This window comes from Rhinolophus sinicus, chromosome 6 (assembly GCF_057876585.1).
Source record: "Rhinolophus sinicus isolate RSI-liver-muscle chromosome 6, RSI-T2T, whole genome shotgun sequence".
NCBI classification, from domain to species: domain Eukaryota; kingdom Metazoa; phylum Chordata; class Mammalia; order Chiroptera; family Rhinolophidae; genus Rhinolophus; species Rhinolophus sinicus.
The window spans coordinates 31,211,986-31,237,662 of record NC_142506.1 but is presented as its reverse complement, the minus strand read 5'-3'; the positions used below and the strand labels follow the sequence as shown (position 1 = coordinate 31,237,662).

The 25,677-nt window shown below is 35.0% G+C and overlaps 1 protein-coding gene across 1 annotated transcript in view; it reads right to left on the bottom strand.

Annotated features, from left to right (window-relative positions):
- The window catches only part of RGS22 (regulator of G protein signaling 22), a 174,521-nt gene that overhangs the window by 41,415 nt on the left and 107,429 nt on the right, over window positions 1-25,677 (bottom strand). Inside the window, exons 15-18 of the mRNA XM_074316672.2 lie at window positions 7,633-7,827; window positions 5,495-5,587; window positions 3,190-3,362; window positions 2,093-2,255 (exon numbers count right to left, since the gene is read on the bottom strand). Coding sequence (XP_074172773.2) covers window positions 2,093-2,255; window positions 3,190-3,362; window positions 5,495-5,587; window positions 7,633-7,827 — 624 coding nt within the window. The remainder of the gene's footprint in view (window positions 1-2,092; window positions 2,256-3,189; window positions 3,363-5,494; window positions 5,588-7,632; window positions 7,828-25,677) is intronic.

Sequence of the window (25,677 nt, the reverse complement as noted above, 5' to 3'; positions counted from 1 at the left end):
ATCTTGCTTCTGCATTATTGGCTTCAACAAGCTACTAATGGCTATTTCTTGCTATAAATCATTCCCTTTCCTATCTGCTTTCGTGTACCACTTGAAATTTCTGTACTGCTCATTGGAAAAATTACCTTCTTCTTAGCTCTCCTTTGATTAATAAGATTAAGCAAATCCTATAATAATACTGTTTTACATCAAAACAAAACAGAAACCCTCTTAGCCATACTTCAATATTAATCAAATAATATTAGCAATAATACTGTTTTTGTATAAAAAAAGAAAAAGAGCTAAGACCACTTTGCTAATCAAAGAGCAAATTGAACAAATAAGTCATGGGGATGTAATGTACAGCATAGGGAATATAGTCAATAATATTGTGATAGTGTGGTACGGTGTCAGATGGTTGCTGGACTTATCATGGTGATCACTTCTTTAGGTATATAAATGTTGAATAACTACTGTGTACACCTGAAACTAATATAATATTATGTTAACTACATTTTAATAAAAATCTTTTTAAAAAGACAAAGAAGGGTAAAGGGGATCAAATATATGGTGATGGAAAGAGAATTGACTCTGGGTGGTGAACACAAGACGTGATATATAGATGATGTAATACAGAATTGTACACCTGAAATCTATGTAACTTTACCAATGATTGTCATGCCAATAACCTTTAATTTGAAAAAAAGACAAAAAATGTCATTTTAAATTCAAAAAGAGAGCAAATTGGCCACACACCTGAAATTAGAAATAGCATCATTTATATAAAACATCACATGATGCAAAATCCTTAAGTATAAAATAAGTAAACAAAAACAAAAGTAAAGACAAAGATGAGTGAGAAGGGTCATTGGGAAAATACCTTTGTAGTAAGTACAACCATTTGCTGTGATAGCAATGGGTGACTTTTTCCACTGAATTTTAAATTCTCAGCATGTTATATTATGGACGGTTCACACAGTTGCATCAGATACCATGAAACCTCATGCAATGTAGCACAAGCCAAATAGAAAACAAATGCTTTTCATGTGTTTATTTCATGCTTGTGCTTATTGAGATACCTGACCTCTTTTGCTAACACATCCCTGATTTGTATCTCAGGGAACTAATGGCAAGGCATTTTTGTCAAAGTTGCTTAATTCTACAACTGCTGCTTCCTCTTACTCTCAAGGTCTTTTGCTCATTCCCCTCCCCAAAGATCTAGCTTTTTAATTTGGTAGGCCGACTTACTAACACTTCTGAGTTTTTCTTTAATTTACTGATTTAGCATTAATCTGAGATTTGTATTATACAAATGTATACCATCAGAATATGCATCCATTTAAATTACCAATATAAAAAAATCAAATGCTAGCATTTGATCTCTAGGTAGCAATGTTGTACTACAAACTTCAAACTAAATAAATTAACACTTAATTCTCTTTTTAAAAGCATTAAAAATGGAGCCATATTTCATGTGATCAAAGCATTAGGTGAACGCTCAAACCCACTGCTGAATCCCAATCTGACATTTTTGCTATAAATAATGAACCATGGTTATTAATAACTTGTGATTAAGGCCATATGACTTTGGCCCAACAAAATGTCCAAACCTATGTTCTTGGTCAATGAAAATAGTTTTGGGGGGGACAATACAATGGCAAACAGGATTTTTCAAAGATCAGTTATGTTTGGAGTAATATCAGTTAAGAGAAGAACAGAAGAGAGGCAAAGATAAAGCTTAATAGCTCTTTTCCTGCTTGTTGAAAGGACTTTGTCTGCCTTGTTCGCCACTTATCCTGAACACCTAGAACGTGTCGAGCATATCACAGTTGCTCATATTTGCTGAATGAATAGATGAGTGGATGAATAAAAGTTTTTTATTCTATAAACTACTTTTTAAAATAACACATTTTAATATGTAATACTTGAGTGAAATTTAAAGACATTTAATTTATAGACACTTGTGAATACCTAAAAAAATGAAATATCAAAAGTGTCTAACATAAAGTCATAAAAGCAAAAGGAAAACAGATGACTTTCAGATTGTTGGCAAAAAGAAATAAATTACTGGTTTTCATACTTCAATATAGAAAATATGTTTGCGTGTTGATACCTGGTCCTGCTGACTTAGAGAAGCTGGACTGTTGGGTCCAAAGAAATATTTTTTATTTAGGTATTTGTTTTTAATATATATCGATTTTGCCTCCCTTTGCTTTCGATCTCCGTGAGTTATTCTTCGGAGCTGCTCAATGTCTGTCCAGCACATAAGGTCCATGCTAAAATGAAAACAAAAACAAAGCACAACCCTTATTTATTTCTCTCACTTCTACTAAACACCAAAGGTGTTATTTTGACAGAACTTAGAAAGGTGTTGTCTTGACTAGTTAGCACAACTGATTAGATCGTGGAACTAGTGAGTATAAAATTGTGTCTCATCCTGGCTAAATATATGAATGAACACCAGGAGTCCTGGGATCAGAAAAGAATCTATCACCATTGTTGGTAGGGTCTCAGAGTTCTTCCATTAAGAATGGAGTAGTACTATCAGTTTCAGATATGGGAACATTTCCACGTATTGCATGTCTATTTGGCACATGCTAAATTTAGAATAATCCTCATCACGAAGAAGGGAAATTATGTATGTGAAATTTGGCTCCCACATCTAACTAGTTTCTGCTAACTTGAGAGAAAATTGTTGGAAAAAAATGATCAATGCTTCAGTTTATATTAGATAAATATGTAATAAGGTTCTAAGATTCTATGCAAAACTCTGTTTCATTTGTGATAAAAATTACAAAATATGATGCTAATTTCAATAGCTTAGTGAAATGTAAAAGAGTCAGTACTCAGAAATAGTAATTGAAGCACCTGTCTAGAAAAATGCAAAAGGAAAAAAACCAGCAGAAAGGGAAAAGAATAAAAATATACTTGTGTTTTAACTTATTCAATGCTAAATATATCAACAAATATTGTTTAACCACTTAAAATAACATTTTGGAGGTTGCTATTACAAATATGCACTCCCCACAAAAAGTTAACCATGTAGATTTCAGATAATTATGCTCATTCTCTTTTTACCGACATGGGTACACTCTAGAACCAAATCACTGTTATAATATGTTGAATCAAAATAAGTAGGTTAAAAAAATAAGTAACTTAGAAAAAATGTTTTAAGAGACAAATGCATTTTACAATGGTTATGTTCCTTACCTTGAAGAATGAGCCTCAAGAAACTGACGGAAATGTTCAAACTCCAGTTTGTTGTTCAGCAGATCATTAAAATTAAAATGCTTATATTCTGCAGGAACATTATTCCAGTATTCTGTTTGTTTAGAGACATCAGGCAGTGGTGAACCACCAGTTCCAATTTCACAAGTAGTGTCCTAGTGAAATAATACTTTTCATAAAAATCTCTTAAACACAACACATTATTTTTCAAATTTAAATAGGGAAACTGAGATAAAAATTAACTATTAGGCCAATGTCATTTAACAATTCAATGGTAGAACTGGGTAAAGAATCTAGAATCTAGAATGGCTCTAACTCATATCAAAGTCCTTCCCATTCCATTCCTGTTCCTTTGCATTCCATTCCCTTCTTTTCAGGAACATTTAGTAAACATTTATTATATATTTGTTTATCAAATATTAACTTTATGATTTTTGTTAGTATAGAAGTAATGTCTTTTGCAATGAAAAGAAGGAAACAAAAAGCATAACATACTACCATTCAGAGATAACCATCATTAACATTTATATATACAGAAGGTACCAAAATATATATACACATTTTAAGAAAGGAAAACTGTATTACAATCATAATACTCAATATATACCGATAACAAAAGATGAATACAAGTCACATATGACTTCTGCAATTACAAGAGGTGTTCAAAGTGGTTTCCATCAGCGTCCAGACACTTCTGCCTACGGCGAACTACTGCTTGAACAATGTTGACCAAAGTGTCCACTTGTATACATTTTTTTGGCACCCCCGGTGTGTGTATGTGTGTGTGTGTGTGTGTGTGTGTGTGTGTGTGTGTGTGTCTGTGTGTGTGTATAGTCTTTTTTGTTTACACATGTAGTTTATTAAAAATGAAGACAGGACTATATAACTATTTTTGGTTTTGTAACTTGGTTCTTTTTCTTAATAATATATCATGAATATAAAACATTCTTTTATATACAACTTAATTTCAAAAGTTATAGAGTAATGAAAGTTGCTTTTCTAATAAAGATTACATTATTTAAATATAATCTCCTTCATATAAAAGTTAATTTGGGGGTATTTTAAAGACCACTGATGTTTTACAGATAGTTTACAAACCCTACAGGGCAAAGAGTTAGAGAGGCTTATTCTCTGAAAAACCCTTCCATTTGTAATACCTTATATAATTAATTTATCTCCCTATTTGTTTTTGAAAAACATCAGACCATGAGATAAACTGCCAATATTTTCAAAATCAATTATTCATAGGTAGAAGGATAATACAGAGTGTTATAAATTTTAGTTCATAAAGTCTATAATACAACTTTATAATGTGCTACCTTTTAGATTTTTATGTATCCTTTCTAAGATATTACTTAGTAGTGTCTCAAATAGAGAACTTCTGTGTTAATGAGGCAACTATCATGACGGTTACATTTTAAGAATAACTTGACTGTTTTTGTAAAACTTTATTGTAAGAGAAAAAAAATTTCAGATAGGTACAAAGAAGAAAGTAAAAATCACCTGAAACCTTACCACCCAGAGCTGACTATCTTTACCATTTTGGTGAATATCTTTCCAGATACCTCTCTTGTAAAAATACACAAATAATTTTATATAAATAAGATCATACAATACCAGTGTTTTTGTTCCCTACATCTTTATGTAATAGGTCCTGAGAATTTTCCATGTCAATAAATATGAATCTAAACTCATTTTTATGTAGATACACCTTTAATTTTATTGCTTTATGGATCTATCATGGTTTATTAAGCCAATCCAAAAGTTTCAAATTTATAAATCAAAATAGAACTTTCATATCCTAGTTAATCCTATGGTCTTTTTACTGACTTCCCCAAATTCTTTCCATATATTTTAAAATTGTTTTGCATACTGCTGACACAAAACAACTCCTTTTGTGTTTGGAAAACTCAATTTAACTCTTTTGTGACTTGACAACACAGTTGCTGCCATACGGAAAATAACCAATAACATTCAAAGGAATATAATCTGGCTTGAAGGTTCTTAGCTAAGGCAGATGAGTAGCTTGGCTCCCTGTACAACCTCATCTGCTTTTTTTTTTTTTTTTTTTGAATTTGTTAAATGTGTCAATAAAATGTAACACAATAAAATGTTCCATACTAGGCAAAGAAGCCCAGAAAAATGAAACTGCCTATTCCCTAGTTTATCAATATATGGTCTCCTCAATGGATGATCTCCTACTCCCCACCCCACATCCCCGCCAATATACACAGTGATAATCTTCCCAGGATAAAAGTTTGTTTTTCTAAGTAGAGAATTGCCTTACCTCAGGTTTCTTGGAAGATGTCTCTTTATGTAAAGCCTGAAGCTTTCTGAAGTATGTGGAGTCTAGCTGTCGAGTTTCTTCTACCAGCTCCACCTAATAACACAATAATAAAGCTTGCAATATCAATAGAATGTGCATTATGAAAAAGTGGGGAAAGACTGTACAATTTCCAATAACAGTGGGCTAAAAAACAAATACAAAAAAATACAAAATAAATAAAAATAAATAAATAAATAAATAAATAAAAACAAATACACTTGCCAATAAAGTAAATTAATTTGGAGGCAAGAGCAGGAAGACCAATAAAAAATATTAGCCACAGCAAAGTCAGATTTTGAATGCATGCGATAAAACAATACAATCATTTCTATGTAATGATATATATATAGTGCCACCAAAAATCATTTCTCCTCTCTGGACACCCCTTGTGAACTAACGAACAATGCAAACATGTTGGGTCACATTTCAAGTTTCTATTCATTATAATAGGGTAATAGTCATGAAGGCAGGCACTCCTAGCTTTAAGGACCAAATAATTCGCAGAAGAACAAGGATTAACCAGATTCCATTCTTATTAGTCTGTGAGCAAAGGTTTTATAGCTGTAGCAAAAAAGAGAGTTAATCATCAAATTAAACCTCATAGTAGGTCTCAGCCTTCGAGTGTGTAGTGCTCTGTTTTATGTAGTCAGGAGAACAAGATCATTCTCCATTTCTCTGTGTCAGGGAAAAATGAATTTGGCTGACTGAGAACTTTCTGTATTTAGTAGCTGGTTTTGGTAGTCTCCTTGGTTATCCTTTTTGAGAAAGAGTCTACGAATGCATATGTAATTCAGTCAGTTGGACTTTTAGAGAAGTCCTCTGGGCTGAATTTAAGGACATTTCTAGAATTAAGAGAAATTTGTTTTTTTCCCTCTTATTAAAAAGAGTGTATGTTTGTCCCATGCACTTTTGTAAGAATCATTACTAATGCCAAGACTTTTTGGTTTGGGGAAGTTAGTTATAATTCTAAATCTTTTATATCATCTCAGGATCATACCTCAGGTCCATTTTCTTCTACACCATACATCATATTTAAAATTACTAGAGAGAATTTGTTTTTAATTTCATATGATATCCTAATTTTCCTAGTGTAATATGTGTATTTTTGTGGTAGAAAGGTTGCAATGCTAATTTTTCCGGACAAAGAGAAATCAGGAATGGAAACTTAATTATTTTACTTGTTGAATTTAGTAAGCCATAAGGGTTGTTTTAGTTAAAATCCAATCAGGTAACTCTAACCACGGAGTTTGGTATTAATTTTATCTTAATTATCTAACCGATCCTTTCTGTAGAAGAAGTGACTAAGAAGTTGTTGAGAAGATATGAACAAAGAATAGCACTACAAAGATAGCAGTCCCACCTGAAAAGACCTCATATACAGGGTCCATGCATTAGCTTAGTATAAAAAATACCTATGGATAGTTTTAATTTGCGATTCAAAATAAATATTTAAAGAAATTTCCTCCACCCATCCATAAGACTAGGGAAAATATTTTAGCACTGAGGCTTCAAATGACCTCCTTTGGAATCAAAAAAGATGTGTTGCAACTTTCATCCCATCAAGCAGTCTGACCCGATGAACATCTGGGGGTGCTTTAAATGAGCAGCACTGAAGTCAAAGCATGTGCTTTCCACAATACACATGAAACGTTTATGTTTTCCATGGGTGTAATATTAACTGTAACTCATCCAGCATAAAATTAAATGGGCTTTTTCCATTAATCAAAATTAAGGCTGCTGCTGAGAAATGGCAAGAAGGAACAAAGCCAGTATATTATCATGCATATTTTGTTGATTCACAGGAAATCAAAATTCAGATTTCGCTCTGCTGACATATTTGTACAGAGAACAAAAAATTACATCGATTTAAATCTTTTGTTAGGAGACAACAGGGAAACTGGCAAAAAAAAAAAAAAAAAAAAAAAAGTTAATAAATACTTGCCTTGTCCCAATTTTGAGTGTGCCCAAATCTTAACTCTGAATCCGTCACCTGTGTGAGACCTTTTTCAGTTTTTCTCTTGTGACTTAACAACACTGCTTATCATCACTTTTGTAGTAAATCTGAATGGTTCACACACAATTTATCAGTGCCACGTTACCTGTCTGTAAGCAGCTTGGTCTGACTTTACCATCTTTGTCCAGGGCTCAAGTAGGAGGAGAAGAATATATTCTTCTGCTGTGTCAAAAAGGTCTTCAAAAGGTGGCTGTATTTTCATATAAATTTCTTTTTTCTTTTCCTGTTGGAGTCCAATGTCAAGGGTGGCTGAAGGAGCAACATACGTAGCAAAAAGATACTAAGGGAGAAGGAAGAGAAAGGAAAGGATGTTGGGAGAAGCCATAATGGTTAGCAGATTCCTCAGCAAAGGTATTTTTTTAAAAGATAAGAGAAGGCAAACAAGTTCAAGTGATTTTTTTTCTTGAAAAGATCTGTAAAACTACTTAAGGCAAAGCAATGTATTTATTCAAAAGACTGCTTTTCATTTTCTTTTCCTATTTCTTCATCGGTAATTAGTCAATTAGCCAGTGGACCTTGCACAAGAGTAGATGATCTAGATATTCCAGTTTTTCTCAGATCACCACTATGGATTATTATGATTGGTTCCAGGTTGTATGTCTCCTTTTCCTCCTTATGCTCATGGCATTTCTAACATATATGTGCTACTTTCCAGTGGTTTGAAATACTCTTTTGAAAACAAGAGGCAAGAATACCTTAAGGCTGAAAAGCTGGTTACTAATCTTATAGTCTACAGACTCAGAAGACTACCTGCTCTACTCAACTGAGTTTCAGAATTCTTAAGACTGTTGCTACTTATCCCTTTCTGCTGTAAAATTGTCTCCATCTGCTGTCCAATGCTGTGGAAGAGATACAAGAAGGAAATAAGAGTGAATGGAAAGAAGTATACAGAACTTCCAGCTTCCTAGACAAAGCTGCATAAATGTCTATTTCATTCTATTCATTTGTCTTGTCTCTCAATAATAGCTACTTAAATCTGAGATGCCCTCTAATAACATTTTATTTTTAAAATGTTACACACTGCATATGTCATGCCCTGCACATCAAATTTAAATGCAGTTACTAAGAATCTCTAATTGTGTTTTATTTCTATTTAATTTTTATACTTAAACTTTGGACCTGATAATTTCCAGACTCAACCTAGGCAATAGATAGAGAGATAATGATAGATAGATAGATAGATAGATAGATAGATAGATACATACATACATACATACATACATACAGATTTCTACCAAATATCAAATAATAGTCTTATGTAAAATAATCTTTTAAAACTTTTAGAGGGTCCATATTAATAACATAAGCATTTACTGAATGTTCACTACATCTTAGACACGTGGATAAGTGCTATGTATGCAAAGATTAATGAATAAGACACAATGCCTGCCCTGAAGGAGCCCATGGAGATGAAAACCAGTGGTTATAATACAGTATGATAAGTGCCACCGTGGAGGTATGCATTGCAAATAAGATCTTCAATGATTACCTGTCGATTCTTTTCAAGCTCATCTCCCATTAATCATCTTTTAAACTTTATACTCAAACACCAATATTCTGTAATTTCCTTAAACCTTGCTGTTTTGCCACTTCATACCATTGCATATTGTTCCTTCAATCTTGGATATTCACCCTACCCCATGCACCTTGTCTGCTTGATAAACCCTAATTTATTCTTTAAAGTCAACATGCATTTCTCTTCTTCTAGAAATCCTTCACTCACACCCTCCTCCCAAGATCATACTTTTCTACTGTGACACCCATCACACTATAATGCAATTATGTATTTATATGTCTTTTCTTCTGGAACAAGGTCCTTGAGGGCAAATACTGCAGCTTATTCATCTGTGATTCTCCAACTCTTAAAACTGTTCTTGGCAGAGAATAGATGCCATAAATGTTTATTGAATTGTACTAAATTCACAGAAAAGATGCATTTATGTCTTGGAATGGGGAAGGAACAGTTCAGAAACTCTTCCAAGAGAAGCTTCTCTTATCCTTAAACTGAATCTTTAAAGATGTGTTGGAGTCAATTAGACACAAGAAGTGAGTTGATGAGAATGATGGTTCAAGAAGAAGGAAAACATAGGCAAGGCATGGAGACCTAAGGATTTTATAACCTGTGAGGAGATTCTGGCTTCAAGTAGATAATGTTGGCTAAAGGCAAGAGAATAAAAGAGGATGCGATAAAGAGAAGCAGGCACCAGAGCATGGATATGATCTTTTGTTCTTTGGTAAGGAATTTGAATTTTTATCTAAATATATATAATGGGGAATCTCTGAGAAGTAGCATCATTGGACATGAATTTTTAGAAATAAATCACTGTGGCATTGGGAGTGAGAAATGGTTCAAGTAGTTCAAGATTTGAGGCAGTTTGCAAGTTATTTCAATAATCAAACAAGAAATTATATGCCATCTTCATTTCTTGCCTGCTCTTTTTACAATAGCCTCTTAACTGGTTGTCCCAGTTTCCTCCCTGCTTTATTATAGTCTTTTCTTACCACAGCAAACAGAGAAATCACTTTGCATATCACTCCTCTACTCAAACTCTCCAGTGACTTTTCATCTCACACAGAATAACAGCCAAAGTCCTTTATAAGTGGAGGTTGTGGAAGTTTCTCAAGGCTGAAGATAAGGATTATTATTATAGTTGAGGACCTGCCAGTGAGGAAGCCCCTAGGCACTTAAAACACCCTAAGATCAGGTGTGGTCCAGGTATAGACTCCAGCCTCAAATCAGTTCTTAAATGAGTCCTTGAAATGCCAAGAGAAAATAGCTTCTAACCTGTAATTATATACTCATCAAAAATACCCTTCCAAAATGAGAACAAAAAATAAATAAATCAGCAAACAGAAACAGACCATCCATTATTAAATAATTAAAATTAATTAACTAAAAGGAGGCCCTAGACAAGAGCAGAATGGAATAGAGAATAATAGAAAGCATGAATATGTAGGTGAATATCAAGAAATATTGATTGTAAAAAATAATAATAATGAATAAAGTCAGAGGAAATAATGAAAGAGCTAAGAAAAAGAAGTCAGAAATGAAGGTGCAGGTTAAAGTGTAGTTGAAATGATCTACCATGAGGCCCATTATAGGTAGGAAATCAAATCAGGTTAGAATCAGGACAGTAATACAATAATACAGGTGGAGTATCAAAGAACTAGAGGTGAAGATAAAGGAAATATAGAATAGTTAAAAAAAAGTAAAACCAACTTTTTTATATAGTACTCTTTTAAAGAAAAGGGAGTACTATAAAGTTCAGCATATAATAGGCACTCAATAAATAATTACTAAATAGATAAATGGGAGATTAGTGGCCTAAAGTGAAATTATGATCTGAAAGAGGAATATCAGAGTTCAAAATCTAAAGCTGAAGTAGTTCCAATTTATGATGGACTCTCATATATGGCAATCCCATAGTTAACTTAAGAGAAATGAAAATGTTTAAAAAAAATGGAACTGGGTAAATTAAGAAACACTAGCCACCCCCATGATATTTCTCCCATCAGTGATTCCACATTTCACAACTGGGGGTTCTGCCTAAAAACAGAAAAAAAGAAACACTATAGCATACAGCATACATGTTATAAGGGCTATTAGTGTGGATATTTAAAAAGCTTCAAGATGATAAAAGAGAAAAGGTAGGAAGAAATTTCATGAGTCATGTATTGAAAACTTCTAGGAAGATAAAGAGAACTTAAAAGACACTTTAGATAAGATTAATGAGGTTTAAGAGAGGGGAAATTAGCAGATGGAGCAGGTTGCAAATTTTTTTGAAGTTATTAAAAGATGAGTCTTGAACCACAGCAGAGAACGTCTCTTTCTTCCTAAGTATTGTGACATACGAGAGAAGGGGCATATTTAAGAGCCATTTGAGATGTTCTGTTTAATTAGGCGTTCTGCAGTCTGGAAACTTACTTCCCTACAACATAGGCACATAATCAACTGGGTTGAATAGTCCAAAGTAAACCATACTCTTACCAAATTATTATATAATATTTAAAATAAAATTTGCTTTACACATGTGCATGTGTGCGCACACACACACACAGAACACATTTTTCTAACCTTAGGAGTTATTTAGAAGAATGACTTTTAAGTCTAACTAATCTAACAAACTAGTATTCTATCAGATTCAAATCTATTCTTAAACATTTTCTGAGTTGGAAGCTTTAAAAAGTGAACTAATTAAAATAAGATTCTTTAATCTAAGGTAAATTAGGAAATTAAGACTAAAATGATCAAATTAACACTAAACATTTCCAGAATTTGCTTCAATAATTTCAAATTTATCTCAAAAGAAAGTAAATTTGACTCCCCAAATCACTTAGGTTAAAAATCAGTAGTCTGGGTATATTTGGATAGGAATACCCTCTAATGGCAAAATAAAGCAATTGCTTTGTCATTGGGTCAGCTACAGTCAGCGCTGTAGTTTAAACAGACTTAATGTGCCACAAACTCTTTGTACAGAAATCAGGATGATTCCTTTGATTTTAAAACATAACAATAAAAAGGGTAAAATACCAAAGAAGCTGAAATGGTAACTAGAACAACAGTGATTGGTCAGCTGCTGGTGGATACCCAAATCTATTCCCTTCTCTTTCACTCCCAGTCTTGCCTTCACTACTCATATCTTATTTTTAAAATCTACTGCTATGACAGTTCTATGAAAAGCTCTAGATAGTCTATCACTATACCGTGGTGGACATTTCAGGATGCCATGTTAAAGCCAGATCTTTTTATGTAACTGTATCCAATCGGCTTGGGTTTTTACCATCTGACATGTTGCTGTGTGATTTTTTTTTTTCAGAATGAGCTTCACTTCACTTTTCCATATATTAATGGCACAGCTTCCTCTCTCTGAATATTAATCTTCGTCCTTTTATACCTCTCATCAACCTTTTGTTTACCGTCGACACAATCGGTGGCTTCTTCCTGTCCTCTAAATAAGTCATGCACCTAGTTTCTCTTACTTTATTACACAGCTGGGACTGAAGACTGTTCGTCATGTCAACTTACTCTTACAAAAATCCCTAATTCCTCCCACCTTGATCTTCTGCCTTGTCAAAGCCCAATTTTGGGTCAGCTGAATCATTCATTCATTTTTCCAACTCTATCCTCAAGCTCCCAATAAAAACTGTGATAATTGGCTCTATGATAAATGACAGAAATAAATAAATAAACCCACTCCAGCTGTGATTGCAAAGCTTGGTAAGTTTTTGCTTGTTTCTAATCAACTCCATCTCCCCACTTCTAAACTTTGCCATCGCCTTTAAAACCCTCAACTGTACCCTCATGTTTCGTCACTTTCAGTAGACATTATCTCCCACTTATCTTAGGAAAAGCCACTGGTATAAATGCCTTCAGCTTTCCTTTCTAGAGCTTTCATCTAAATCTTTTTCTTTCTCTGATGTTTCAGACAGACTCCTTTCCAAGACTAAACCATTTATGTGTGCTCTCGACTCCATTACCCCAGAACCTTAAAACATCAATTATTTCTTCAATGCCTTGTTTCCTTAATCTACCTTTCCATTGATTCCATCTCCTTCCTTATGGCCTAAAGGTGTTCAAATGAGGAATCTTTCCCATCCTAAAATATTTTTCCTGACTGTTTTACCCACAAACTATCACCCTACTTCTCATATTCTCTTCTCTACAAATCTTTATATTCACTTTTCACTCTCCTCAATCTACTGCAGTCTGGTTTTCAGACCAATGAAACTGATCTCTAGGATCACTAAAACACACATAATCACCAAGTCAATAGCTTCTCTCCTTAATCGTCATCCTATTTGATTCCTTATGCAGCTTTAACACAGTTAATTACCCTCTCCTTCTCGACTCTCCTCCGCCTTCAACACTTTCTCCTGATTCTCAATTTCCATTCTTACGCTCCTTTGCTGATTCCTTTTCCTCTATTCCCCGCTTAAAGGAAGGTATTCATTAAAGTTCTCTGTTCAACTATGTTCGTTGTCAGTTCACATTCTTTCAGTTTCTCACACCTGCCAGACAGTCTCTCATAGGACTTTCACACTATGCACTCTATGTACTCCACCCTTAACTACTTTTCCCCATTTTGCTAGGCTTCTATTCATCCTGAAGGACTCAGTCTTCCTTGACTCCTGAAGTCTGGCTTAGGTATCGTTCTCATGTGCTCCCAGGGGACCCTGTATGTCTATGTCTCTCCCACTGAACCACAAGCTCTATGAAGACAGATTGGATCTACTTTTTTTTTATGACAGTTATCAATTTATTACTGATCCCCGGCACCTAGCACAATGCTAAGTTTCTAATGAATAAAAGGACGAATAAATGAATGAAAGACTGCATTCATTTTCAGAGACTTAACAGTCAACTATATGTGGAAGAAATCCAAATACACACACACACACACACACACACACACACACACACACACACAAGGGCAGACAATTAAGTTTGCGCACTTTCCACAGTGTAAGTGCACGGTGGAAAGTTGACGAACTTAAGGATCCAACCTTAGTAGCTTTAGATCTGGTTTCTTTCCTGAACTTGAAATCTTTGCTTCAAGCTGCCTACTTGTTATTCCTACATAGATGGCCATGGACCCTCAAACTCATGACTCAACAATGTAATAATGATCTTTTCCTAGTTTCTCAAGGCTTTCCTTCCTCCTGTGTTTCTAGTTTTCATTAGTAACATAATATTCACAGCCCATTCTTTGACCCCCTATTTTCTCCTTCTTCCTCAAATGCAAGTCCTATGAATTTAATCTCTTCAATGAAACAAGGAAAAATTGACAAGAACAAGTATAAAAACATGAGGAAGAAATAAGTAGCAGCAGTTCCATCCCAACAATAAACATAATAAAACCCAGTCTTCTGACCAAGCAACGTCAGACCATTTCCAGGCTACTATCTGCTACCTTCCTTTCTGAACTTACACTCTTTGCATGATCCACAGGGATCCATGCATATTGCGGTATTTAGCTGCATGTCCCATAGTCTCAAGGAACTGTAATTAGGGTAGCCATATGTCCCCATTCCAGTTTAAGCCTACTGTCTTGGCATAATTATTAATAGTTCCCTTTTCACTCTCAAAAGAGTTCTGGTTTAGATTATAAGTTTCATGTTCTCCCTATATTTAACTGCTACCAGTTAGATAAAATTGTGAAGTGTCTCTAAAACAAGACTCCTAGAAATGCCGGACACATATTTAAAGCTGAAAATAAATAAAAGAAAGGCAGAGGATATTCCTTGCGAAGATACATACATTTGTCTAATTTGCAATCATATGAAGTGAATAGATGTTAAAAGCCAAAATCCCAAACCAGGAATATTTTATTTAGAACTTGGACTGAAGCTTCACAGACTTGCTTGTTAAGAATAAATGTACTAAATGAAAATCTTAATAAGATTTTTAAAATATTTTATTTCCCTTCTTTGATTGCACCTAAATTTAGGTATTTGTGTGTATATGTGCTTCCGCACAGCCAGTTTATTAGAACATTGTTCATTATCAACCAAGTAGTTGCTCTTTGTTCAAGTATCAACCCCCACTACGACAACCACCATAATCCTTAAGAACAATACACTCTCCCCACCTCCCTGGTTCTTCACCAGCCATATGATAAAATCACAGAACTGGAAGCATTAGAAAGGAGCTTGAAAGGTCATCCTCGCCATGGTGTCCCACGTCCACATTATGCATATTTATCATCTTTCTTTGGGCTCAGTCCCCTCTTCTTCACTTCCCCAGGGTGATAGGGACAAAGGTAGTTAAGGGAGTAAGGAGGAGAGAATTGAATTCGATTGTCAATTCTTTGCTAGGCCACACAGTAAATGTATAGCACATTCAATTGAATTATGCCATTAGAATCTGAAAATGTCTTCTAATATGTGTTTCTAATAATCCAGGGGCAATCTATAAGTGAATAACTGGCAAATGTCTACAACAAATATATAACAAATACAAGGGATATAATCATATATATATGAAACAAAATTTAAAAACTGAACACATTTAAAATTATTTTCTTTTTTTTTTAATTTATTGGGGTGACAATTATTAGTAAAATTACATAAATTTCAGGTGTACAATTCTGTATTACATCATCTATAAATCTCATTGTGTGTTTACCACCCAGAGTCAGTTCTCCTTCCATCACCATATATTTGACCCCCTTACCCTCATCTCCCACCCCACACCCCACTTAGCCTCTGGTACCCACTAAACTATTGTCTGTGTCTATGAATTTTTGTTTCTCATGTGTTTGTCTTGTTCTTTTGTTGTTTTTGGTTTATATACCACATATCAGTGAAATCATATGCTTCTCTGCTTTTTCTGTCTGACTTACTTCGCTTAGCATTATACTCTCAAGATCGATCCATGTTGTCACAAATGTTTCTATATCATCTTTGCTTACCGCCGAATAGTATTCCATTGTGTATATATACCACAACTTCTTTATCCATTCATCTATTTAAGGACATTTTGGTTGTTTCCATGTCTTGGCCACCGTAAATAAAGCTGCAATGAACATTGGAGCACACGTGTCTTTATGGATAAATGTTTTCAGATTTTTGGGGTAGATACCCAGAAGAGGGATTGCTGGGTCATATGGTAATTCTATTCGTAATTTTTTCAGGAACGTCCACACTGCCTTCCATAATGGCTGCACCAATCTGCAGTCCCAACAACAGTGTATGAGGGTTCCTTTTTCTCCACAGCCTCTCCAACACTTGTTACTATTTGTCTTGTTGATGATAGCCATTCTGACTGAGGTGAGGTGATATCTCATTGTGGTTTTTCTTTGCATTTCTCTGATGATTAGTGATGTTGAGCATTTTTTCATATGTCTATTTGCCATTTGTATGTCCTCTTAGGAGAAATGTCTCGTCAGGTCCTCTGCCCATTTTTCAATTGGGTTGTTTGCTTTTTTGCTGTTGAGTTGCATGAGTTCCTTGTATATTTTGGATATTAGCCCCATTCAGTTGGTGGCCTCTTTATTTTGTCAATGGTTTCTTTTGCTATGTAGAAGCTTTTAACTTTCATATAGTCCCATTCGTTTATTTTAGCTTTTACTTGCCTTGCCTTTGGAGTCAAATTCATAAAATGCTCTTTGAACCCAAGGTCCATAAGTTTAGTACCTATGTTTTCTTCTATGCAGTTTATTGTGTCAGTTCTTATGCTTAAGTCTTTGATCCATTTTGAATTAATTTTGGTACATGGTGACAGATAGCAGTCCAGTTTCATTCTTTTGCACGTGGCTATCCAATTCTCCCAGCACCATTTATTGAAGAGGCTGTCTTTTCTCCATTGTATGCTTTTTGCTTCTTTGTTAAAAATTATCTGTCCATATTTATGTGGTTTTATTTCTGGGTTCTCAATTCTATTCCATTGGTCTATGTGTCTGTTTTTCTGCCAATACCATGCTATTTTGATTATTGTAGCCCTGTAGTACAAGCTAAAGTCAGGGAGTGTGATACCTCCAGTATTGTTCTTTTTTCTTAAGATTGCTTTGGCTATTTGGGGCCTTTTGTGGATCCAAACAAATCTGATGATTTTTTTGTTCTATTTCTTTTAAAAATGCCATTGGGATTTTGATGGGGATTGCATTATATCTGCATATTGCTTTGGGTAATATGGCCATTTTAACTATGCTGACTCTTCCAATCCAGGAGCACGGAATGTCTTTCCATATCTTTGTGTCTTCTTCAATTTCTTTTAAAAATGTCTTATAGTTTTCAGCATATAGGTCTTTCACATCCTTGGTTAAGTTTATTCCTAGGCATTTTATTCTTTTTGCTGCAATTGCAAAAGGAATTGTTTTTTGTATTTCTTTTTCTGAGATTTCATTGTTAGTATATAGGAATGCAATGGACTTTTGTACGTTGATTTTGTAGCCAGCAACTTTACTGTATTCGTTGATTGTTTCTAATAGCTTTTTGGTGGAGTCTTTAGGGTTTTCTATGTATAGCATCATGTCATCTGCAAAGAGTGACAAGTTAACTTCTTCATTCCCAATTTGGATGCCTTTTATTTCTTTCTCTTGCCTGATTGCTCTGGCGAGGACTTCCAACACTATGTTGAAAAGCAGAGGTGATAGGGGAGAGCCCTGTCGTGTTCCTGAACGTAGAGCAAAGGGCTTCAGTTTTTCACCATTAATTATGAGATTAGCTGAGGGTTTGTCATATATGGCCTTTATTATGCTAATATATTTTCCTGCTATACTTAATTTATTAAGTGTTTTATTCATAAATGGATGTTGTATCTTGTCAAATGCTTTTTCTGCATCAATTGATATAATCACATGATTTTTGTCCTTTATTTTGCTTATGTAATGTACCACATTGATGGATTTGCGGATGTTGAACCATCCTTGCGCCCCAGGGATGAACCCCACTTGGTCGTGATGAATAATCTTTTTAATGCATTGTTGTATTCGATTTGCTAGAATTTTATTTAGGATGTTTGCATCTGTATTCATCAGAGATATTGGTCTGTAGTTCTCTTTTTTTGTGTTGTCCTTACCAGGTTTTGGTATCAGGGTAAGGTTGGCCTCATAAAATGAGTTAGGGAGTACTGTCTCTTCTTCAAATTTTTGGAAGAGTTTGAGCAGGATTGGCATTAGATCCTCTTTGAAGGTTTGGTAGAATTCACTGGTGAAGCCATCTGGTCAGGACTTTTGCTTTTGGGAAGGTTTTGGATGACTGATTCAATTTCGTTACTGGTGATCGGTCTGTTTAGATTTTCCATTTCTTCATGGTTCAGACTTGGAAGGCTATATGTTTCTAAGAACTTGTCCATTTCTTCTATTGAATTTGGTGGCATATAGTCCTTCATAGTATTCTTGGATGATCCTTTGTATTTCTGTGGTGTCCGAGATAACGTCCCCTTTTTCATTTCTGATTTTGTTAATTAGTGTCTTCTCTCTTTTTATCTTAGTGAGTCTAGCCAAGGGTTTGTCAATTTTGTTAATCTTTTCAAAGAACCAGCTCTTTGTCCAATTAATTTTTTCTATTGTCTTTTTGTTCTCTATTTCATTTAGTTCTGGTCTGATTTTTATTATTTCCTTTCTTCTGCTTACCTTGGGTTTCATTTGTTCTTCTTTTTCTAGTTCTTTAAGGTGTAACATGAGGTTATTTATTTGGGATTTTTCTTGTTTCTTGAGATAGGCCTGTAATGATATAAATTTCCCTCTTAAAATTGCTTTTGCTGCATCCCCAAAATTTTGGTAGGATGTATTTTCATTGTCATTTGTTTCTATGTATCTTTTGATCTCTCCTCTAATTTCTTCTTTGACCCAGTCGTTCTTTAAAAGTATGTTGTTTAATCTCTATGTATTTGTGTTTTTTCCTGCTTTCTTTTTGCAGTTGATATCCAATTTCAAAGCCTTGTGATCAGAGAATATGCTTAGTATGATTTCAATCTTGTTAAATTTGCTGAGGCTGATTTTATGACCAATATATGGTCTATCCTTGAGAATAGAATGTTCCATGTACACTAGAAAAAAATGTATAGTCTGACGTTTTAGGATGAAGTGCTCTATATATGTCAATTATGCCCAGTTCATCTAATGTGTCATTTAGGGCTGCTATTTCGTGATTTATTTTCTGTTTGGATGATCTATCCATAGCTGTCAATGATGTATTTAAGTCCCCTAGTATAATTGTGTTTGGGTCAATTTCTCCCTTTAGTTCTGTTAGTAGTTGCTTGGTATATTTCGGTGCTCCCTGATTGGGGGCATAAATATTGATGACTGTTATGTCTTATTGTTGTATAGTCCCCTTTATCATTATGGAATATCCATCTTTGTCTCTTGTTACCTTTTTCACCCTGAAGTCTGTTTCATCTGATATCATTGTGGCTACACCTGATTTTCTCTGGGTACCATTTGCTTGGATTGTCAATTTCCTCCCTTTCACTTTGAGTCTATGCTTGTCCTTGTAGCTGAGAGGTGTCTCTTGGAGACAGCATATGGTTGGGTTTAGTTTTTTGATCCAATCTGCTACTCTGTGCCTTTTTATTGGTGAGTTCAGTCCATTTACATTTAGGGTGATTATTGATATGTGAGGATTTCCTGTCATTCTATCTTTAGTTTTCTGGTAAGGCTGTGTCTCCATTGTTTCTTTGCCTTTTTGTTGTTGTCTATTATTTCTGTGTCATGGTATTCTATGATGTTTCCCTCTGTATCTTCTTTTATTACAGTATATATTTCAGTTCTGGATTTTTTTTGAGTGGGTACCCTTAAGTATATGTAAAAGAAAGTTTGATATTTAGAGTATTCCATTTTGTTCAGCATGCTTACTTTCTCCATTCCCATATTCTTGTTCAGGCCTTTACTCTCCCTCTTTTTATGTTTTGGTTGCCACAAATTGTCCCTTTTGATGGTGGTCGGATAATCTCCTTTAGTATTTCTTGTAGTGCAGGTCGTGTATTAGAAAAATTCCCTCAGCTTCTGTATGTCTGGAAAGGTCTTTATTCTTCTTTCATATCTAAAGGATATCTTTGCTGGATATATTGTTGTCGGCTCATAATTTCTCTTTCAATAGTGTGAATATTTGGTTCCACTCCCTCCTGGCTTGTAGAGTTTCTGCTGAGAAATTTGATAATACGCTAATGGGCTTTCCTTTGTAGGTTACCGTCTTCTTTTTCCTGGCTACCTTGAAGATTCTTTCTTTGCCGTTGATTTTTGATAGCTTCAATACAATGTGCCTTGGAGAAGGCCTGTATGGGTTAAGGTAATTAGGTGTTCTATTTGCTTCTTGGATTCGAGGATCCAGTTCTTTCCACAAGTTTGGGCAAGAAATAAACTTTCCTTGTGCCAAGACATTGAGATTTCATGACTATCAGTAAGCCTCCTGTCGCGCGGGGTGTCAGGTGGGGTCTCAGCTCCCGCTCCCCACACAAGAACACAGGATATGGCTAGGCCCAAAAGGAACACCCACGGAGCCATAGGTAGGGGAGTCATACCACTATGGTCTCACTGGAGGCTGGGTTCACACAACATGCGACCTGCTGTCCGCTTTGCTACCAACCGACTGACTCTCCTCAATTCTCCTCGACTCCCCAGCATAGCCGTGGCAGTTATATTAGTGGCCAATGGCTCAATGGTTACAGCTGACGGCCACTAGCCACAGCCGACGGCCATCTACTACCCGAGCCAGCACCTTTCCACGTGAGGCCGAGAGCCTGGAAACTGCTCTCTGGGGCTCTGTCCCCACACCAGGCTCATTGCTTTTTTTATTGGCCACCCAGTTCTTCCTTTCTAGCCACTGAGCAAATAACAATGTAGCTAATGTTGAAGAAGAAAATGATCCCTTCATATCCCAGTCAGCTACTCTGATTCACATTAAAGCAGAGATTCGCTCACACACAGCTGTGGTTGACATGATTCCAAATTAAACATTAACATATAATGCTTTAACAAACCAGCAGGAAAGTTTTTGAGAATGGATAAAAACAATGGCCGTCTGTGATCAGACTGCCTGGCAGTGCACACAACACGGCCCTAAACCCCATCTCTCCTGGAGACACTCAAAGGTTATGTAATCAGGAAATGCACAATGGCCCACTCTACACAGGCCCACTCTACACCTGTGCCTGTGATTCACTTTCTTGGTGTCTGTATCAGATGGGTGGCGGGAGAGGGCAATGCTTCTCTCTAAAAAAACTTCTTACAGTCTTGAAATTCTGGGAGTTAATTTTCCTGTTTCATTAAACTCAAGATCATATAATGGTTAGCAAGACAATCAAGAGAAAAGATGTAGGATGAATACCATGAAGACAGAAGGAAGAATTGAATTGGAAAGTAGAATGGAGAAATAAATTGGGACAAATGAAGACCAAAAAAAAAGAAGACAAAAACAACCAAAAATGTTTCTGTTTTGCCTCTTCAAGGAAATCTCAGATGCTTCATTAATCAGAGCCAATATTCTGTACACAACAGCTGTATTACACTACATAAGAGATGGCTCAAATTAAAATACGACATTTCTCTTTGCAATTTATATTTTTTCCAAACCTTATTATATTTTTTTATGCAAGGTTCAGCATTACTACTTAATAGTTTCAAAGTAATTTTGGAAGTGTACGTTAATGAGCATATTTTTGGATAGAAGTGAATCCCAATCTCCTTTCAAATATATCATAGTGAATTCCAGGCTTATTTTTCCCACATTTTATTCATCCTCATAAACTCTGAAATGTGTTGATGTTTTCTTATTGCATCATAAAGCCTAGATAAACATACCTGAAAAAGTAGAATTGTGGATTTATTGACTTTTCTTATTTTTAACAGTGTCAAAGGCAAAAAAATAATGAAGTATTTTCCACAGCTGTCTGTGCTATTTGGATTTCTTTTTGTATCAAAGACTAAATGAGGACAGCTATGAGGTTAGACTCCAATTATCATGCTGTAGAAGTACCCAGCAAGTATTCTCACTGTGCCAAAGGTGAGCAGTCTTCGGGAAAGCATCTTTTCCATAAGTAGGGGCCATCTGATGAGCTGCAGCTTGACACTCATCTGTGTTCCAATGAAAACAAGAACAATTTCTGTGTAGACTTAAAAGGCAAAGTCAAGAATAATACCAAATGTTGTAGCACATGTGTTGATTTGTTATGTTACATTTCAGCTGTTAGTTATGTTAATGGAACAGTTTCACATACTTAGTTTTGATGTATTTATTTTAATGATCATGTGGATGTATCTTTCTATGATTGCCTAGTAACACTGATTGCCTGATGTTCTGCTGTCACCACCAGGCCAGGACTGGAAGTAAGAAAGAGAAATGTAAAACTTGACTTTCAGAACTGTAGGATTTAAAATGAGTCCCTCAGTACATTAGGCACAATATGTGTCAAAATCTATATGTTGTGAAATCTTAATACTAGTTTACAGGATATTTAGCAGAGCATATCACCAGGTTAACTAAAACTGGGGACATTTAAAAAGTGGATTTACAATAAAACGTGTTAAAGTATTCCAGAGTTTAGGACAAAACATTCATGCTTCAGTATTTGGTGTTATTAGCAAGTCCATTTTTCTTAGATGCATTACTCCTCTGCAAGGGTAAAAGAAGGAATTCTAGTCAAGTAACTAATAAGACTGCAGAAAGATACGTATCTTTCACATTCTTCTAGTAATTGTCCAAGACGTCCACTGGGATTATAGGAAATATAAAGTTGTCTGCTGTTGTGATTTCCTTCTACTTATTGTGAGGTGGCATTAGGGTTCTGCAGTATCAACAAAGATCTAGCTGGCCACTGGGAAGAAGACATACGAGGTCAGACAATTAAGTTCGCAAACTCATCCTAGAAAAAGTACTACATACCTCATTGCTGAATATCACTATGGTCACCTTTGAAGTACTCCCCTTGGGAAGCTATGCACAGACACCAGAGCCTAGTCCACCCTTCAAAGCAATTTTGGCACTTTTTTTCTTGAATGGCCATCAGAGCTGTCGTCGTATTTCCCTTGATGTCCTGAATGTCATCAAAATGTCTTCCTTTCAATATTTCCGTTATCTTCGGGTAAAGAAAGAAGTCATTGGGGGGCAGATCAGGTGAGTAGGGAGGGTGTTCTGATACGGTTATTTGTTTACTGGCTAAAAACTCCCTCACAGACAGTGCTGTGTGAGCTGGCACATTGTTGTGATGCAAGAGCCATGAATTGTTGACAAAAAGTTCAGGTTGTCTAACTTTTTCAAGCAGATTTTTCAGCACTTCCAAATAGTAAACTTGGTGAGCTGTTTGTCCAGTTGATACAAATTCATGAATAATCCCTCTGATATGGAAGAAAAAGTTAGCAACATTGTTGCAACCAGTTCGTGAAATTAATTGTCAGACGTCATATCCCATAAAACCCAAGACACTACTTCATATACTGCAAAGACAAAAAATTAAAAAACTTTTGGCTAATGAAATATACAAAGCTTTTTCCATAAGCTCCTTCTTAAGGTTCATTGTAAACAAACTGTGCAGGACCTGGAGATTCTGGAGCAAAGGTGATGTACCTTCTTTGGTAGGTGCAAGCAACGGATTCATAAGCCATCTTTAGAGTGGGAGAAAAAACATGAAGGTGGAGGGTCAGTTGTCTCCAGCTGTAACATTAGAGAAACTTAAAATGGAGAGGATCTGAATGATAGTTCTCTTGTCATTATCTCTCTTCCTTCATTATAAGCAATTGTATGCTGGAACCAGCTCATACTAGCTCATAACAGCAAATTCATGAATTTTCAGGAATTGTGTGAGAAGTTTGCTAGACTCAGTCATTATCAAAAATTAAATTACATAAACTTACAATTAAATAAATTATATTACAAAGATAATGAACATTCAAAACTCATCACTTCCTAATAATTTTACTGTTTGACTATAATCCATGCCCTTCACGTTATTTGTATCTGTATGGCGGAAATACTGTATGATGGGCTACTGCACATCTCTTCCCAACTCTGCATTCACTGATGTCATATTGGCAGCTTGAAATCAACCATGGTGAGAGTATTTAGATGCAGAGATCAGCAAATACTACAAATCAGGGTTTCTTTTTTCCCTGGAGAGCTAGCTGTTAAACATTTATCATCACACCACTGATTATAAGGCAAATGTACTTCTCTTCCGATCATGATCGCTAAAGGAAGAGAAATAAAGTAGGAAAAAAGCAAATGATACCAATATACACCAGAATATTCCAGTTTTTACATGGTATACTTAAATACTGTTTAACTGACATCCATTTAAAAAAAAACCAAGGATACTGTAAAGTTCCTTTTAACAGTTAAATTAGAGCAAAGCTGAACTATAAGAGGTGGGCAAATGAGCTTTTCTTTGAAATTGCCTACATTTTAAATTGTCTTTATTTAGAAAAGGGCAAAGTTACAATTCAAATGTTAAATTTAACTTCAGTTTGATCCGTAAATGAGAAGAGGTAAGAATTTAGAAGGGAAAAGACTTGCTAACTTGTCCTCATGAGAAAGTATATATAAAGAAGAACTATGAAGAAGAAACATTAAAGCATCATGAGAAATGAAATTGATACTAATGGATCTTGATGTGGTGTCTAGATCCCAAAGAGACCAAAATCACTTTACAGATAATCTTAAACACACGTAGGATCTCAACGGGGCTCAATATTATATCCTTGGAATTTATATGACACAATGAGAGGATACTGTGCTCCAGCTAAAGGCAAAGTGTCCCTAGAGGAGTTTATAAAAGGAATATTAATGCCCTGAGAAGGTACACTTTCAGAAATCACAAAATTTTTATTTCAGCAAAAAAAGCAGTCTGTTTTCATAATGATTCACAACTCTAGAACATCATTAGCTGAGTTCATATGAGGCAGAAAAAGAAAATAACGAGCAAGTTCAAGCAATCAAATGTTTTTTTGTTGTTGTTTGTTTTTTGGATTTTTTTTTCTGGAAGAGGAGGAAAAAATGATGATTTTTAATGGCCTCTCATATCCCAGTAGGAGCTCAAAAACATTACTGAGGAGCTATGCCGAGAGGGAATAAATTACAGATGGATATTCCCACAAATGGATTTTCATGTGAAGGACTTTGGGATTTTTCAATTAGGAATCTTAAAGATGGGATCTAGAGATTGCAACATCCTGATACTGAGAGGCACACTATTGCAGAGATCAACACAAGATGGAGTTGCACAAAAAAGACAATGTGATGACAATCAAACAGAACTTCTGGCAGTTACTCAGACTCTATGGAGAACTCAGTGCAAAGAGAGCCTAATAAAATGCCAATAGGATAAAAGAATAAAACAAACTTGAATCATTTTGGACAGACTGAAAAATCCGAAGGGAAAACGGAACATGTTAAGTGAAGCCAAAAGCAAACCGCAAACTCAAGGGACAAAATAGACTAAAGCTTAAGACTGACTTGGGCCATTGCTTAAAGCATTTTAAGTAAAATTGATTAATATATGAAAAAAAATTTAAAAATTACACAAAAAGGTTATTACTAAGCAGTTTAAGGCAACCTAAGGAACAAATAAGCATTTTTATTTTGATCATTTTTGGATTCATTAAAAAAAACAAAAACCTTTTAACTGATAAAAGCAAAATATGTTTTAAACTAATGGAATTATTTAATAATTTCTTGAAAATCAGTAAACAAAAAATAA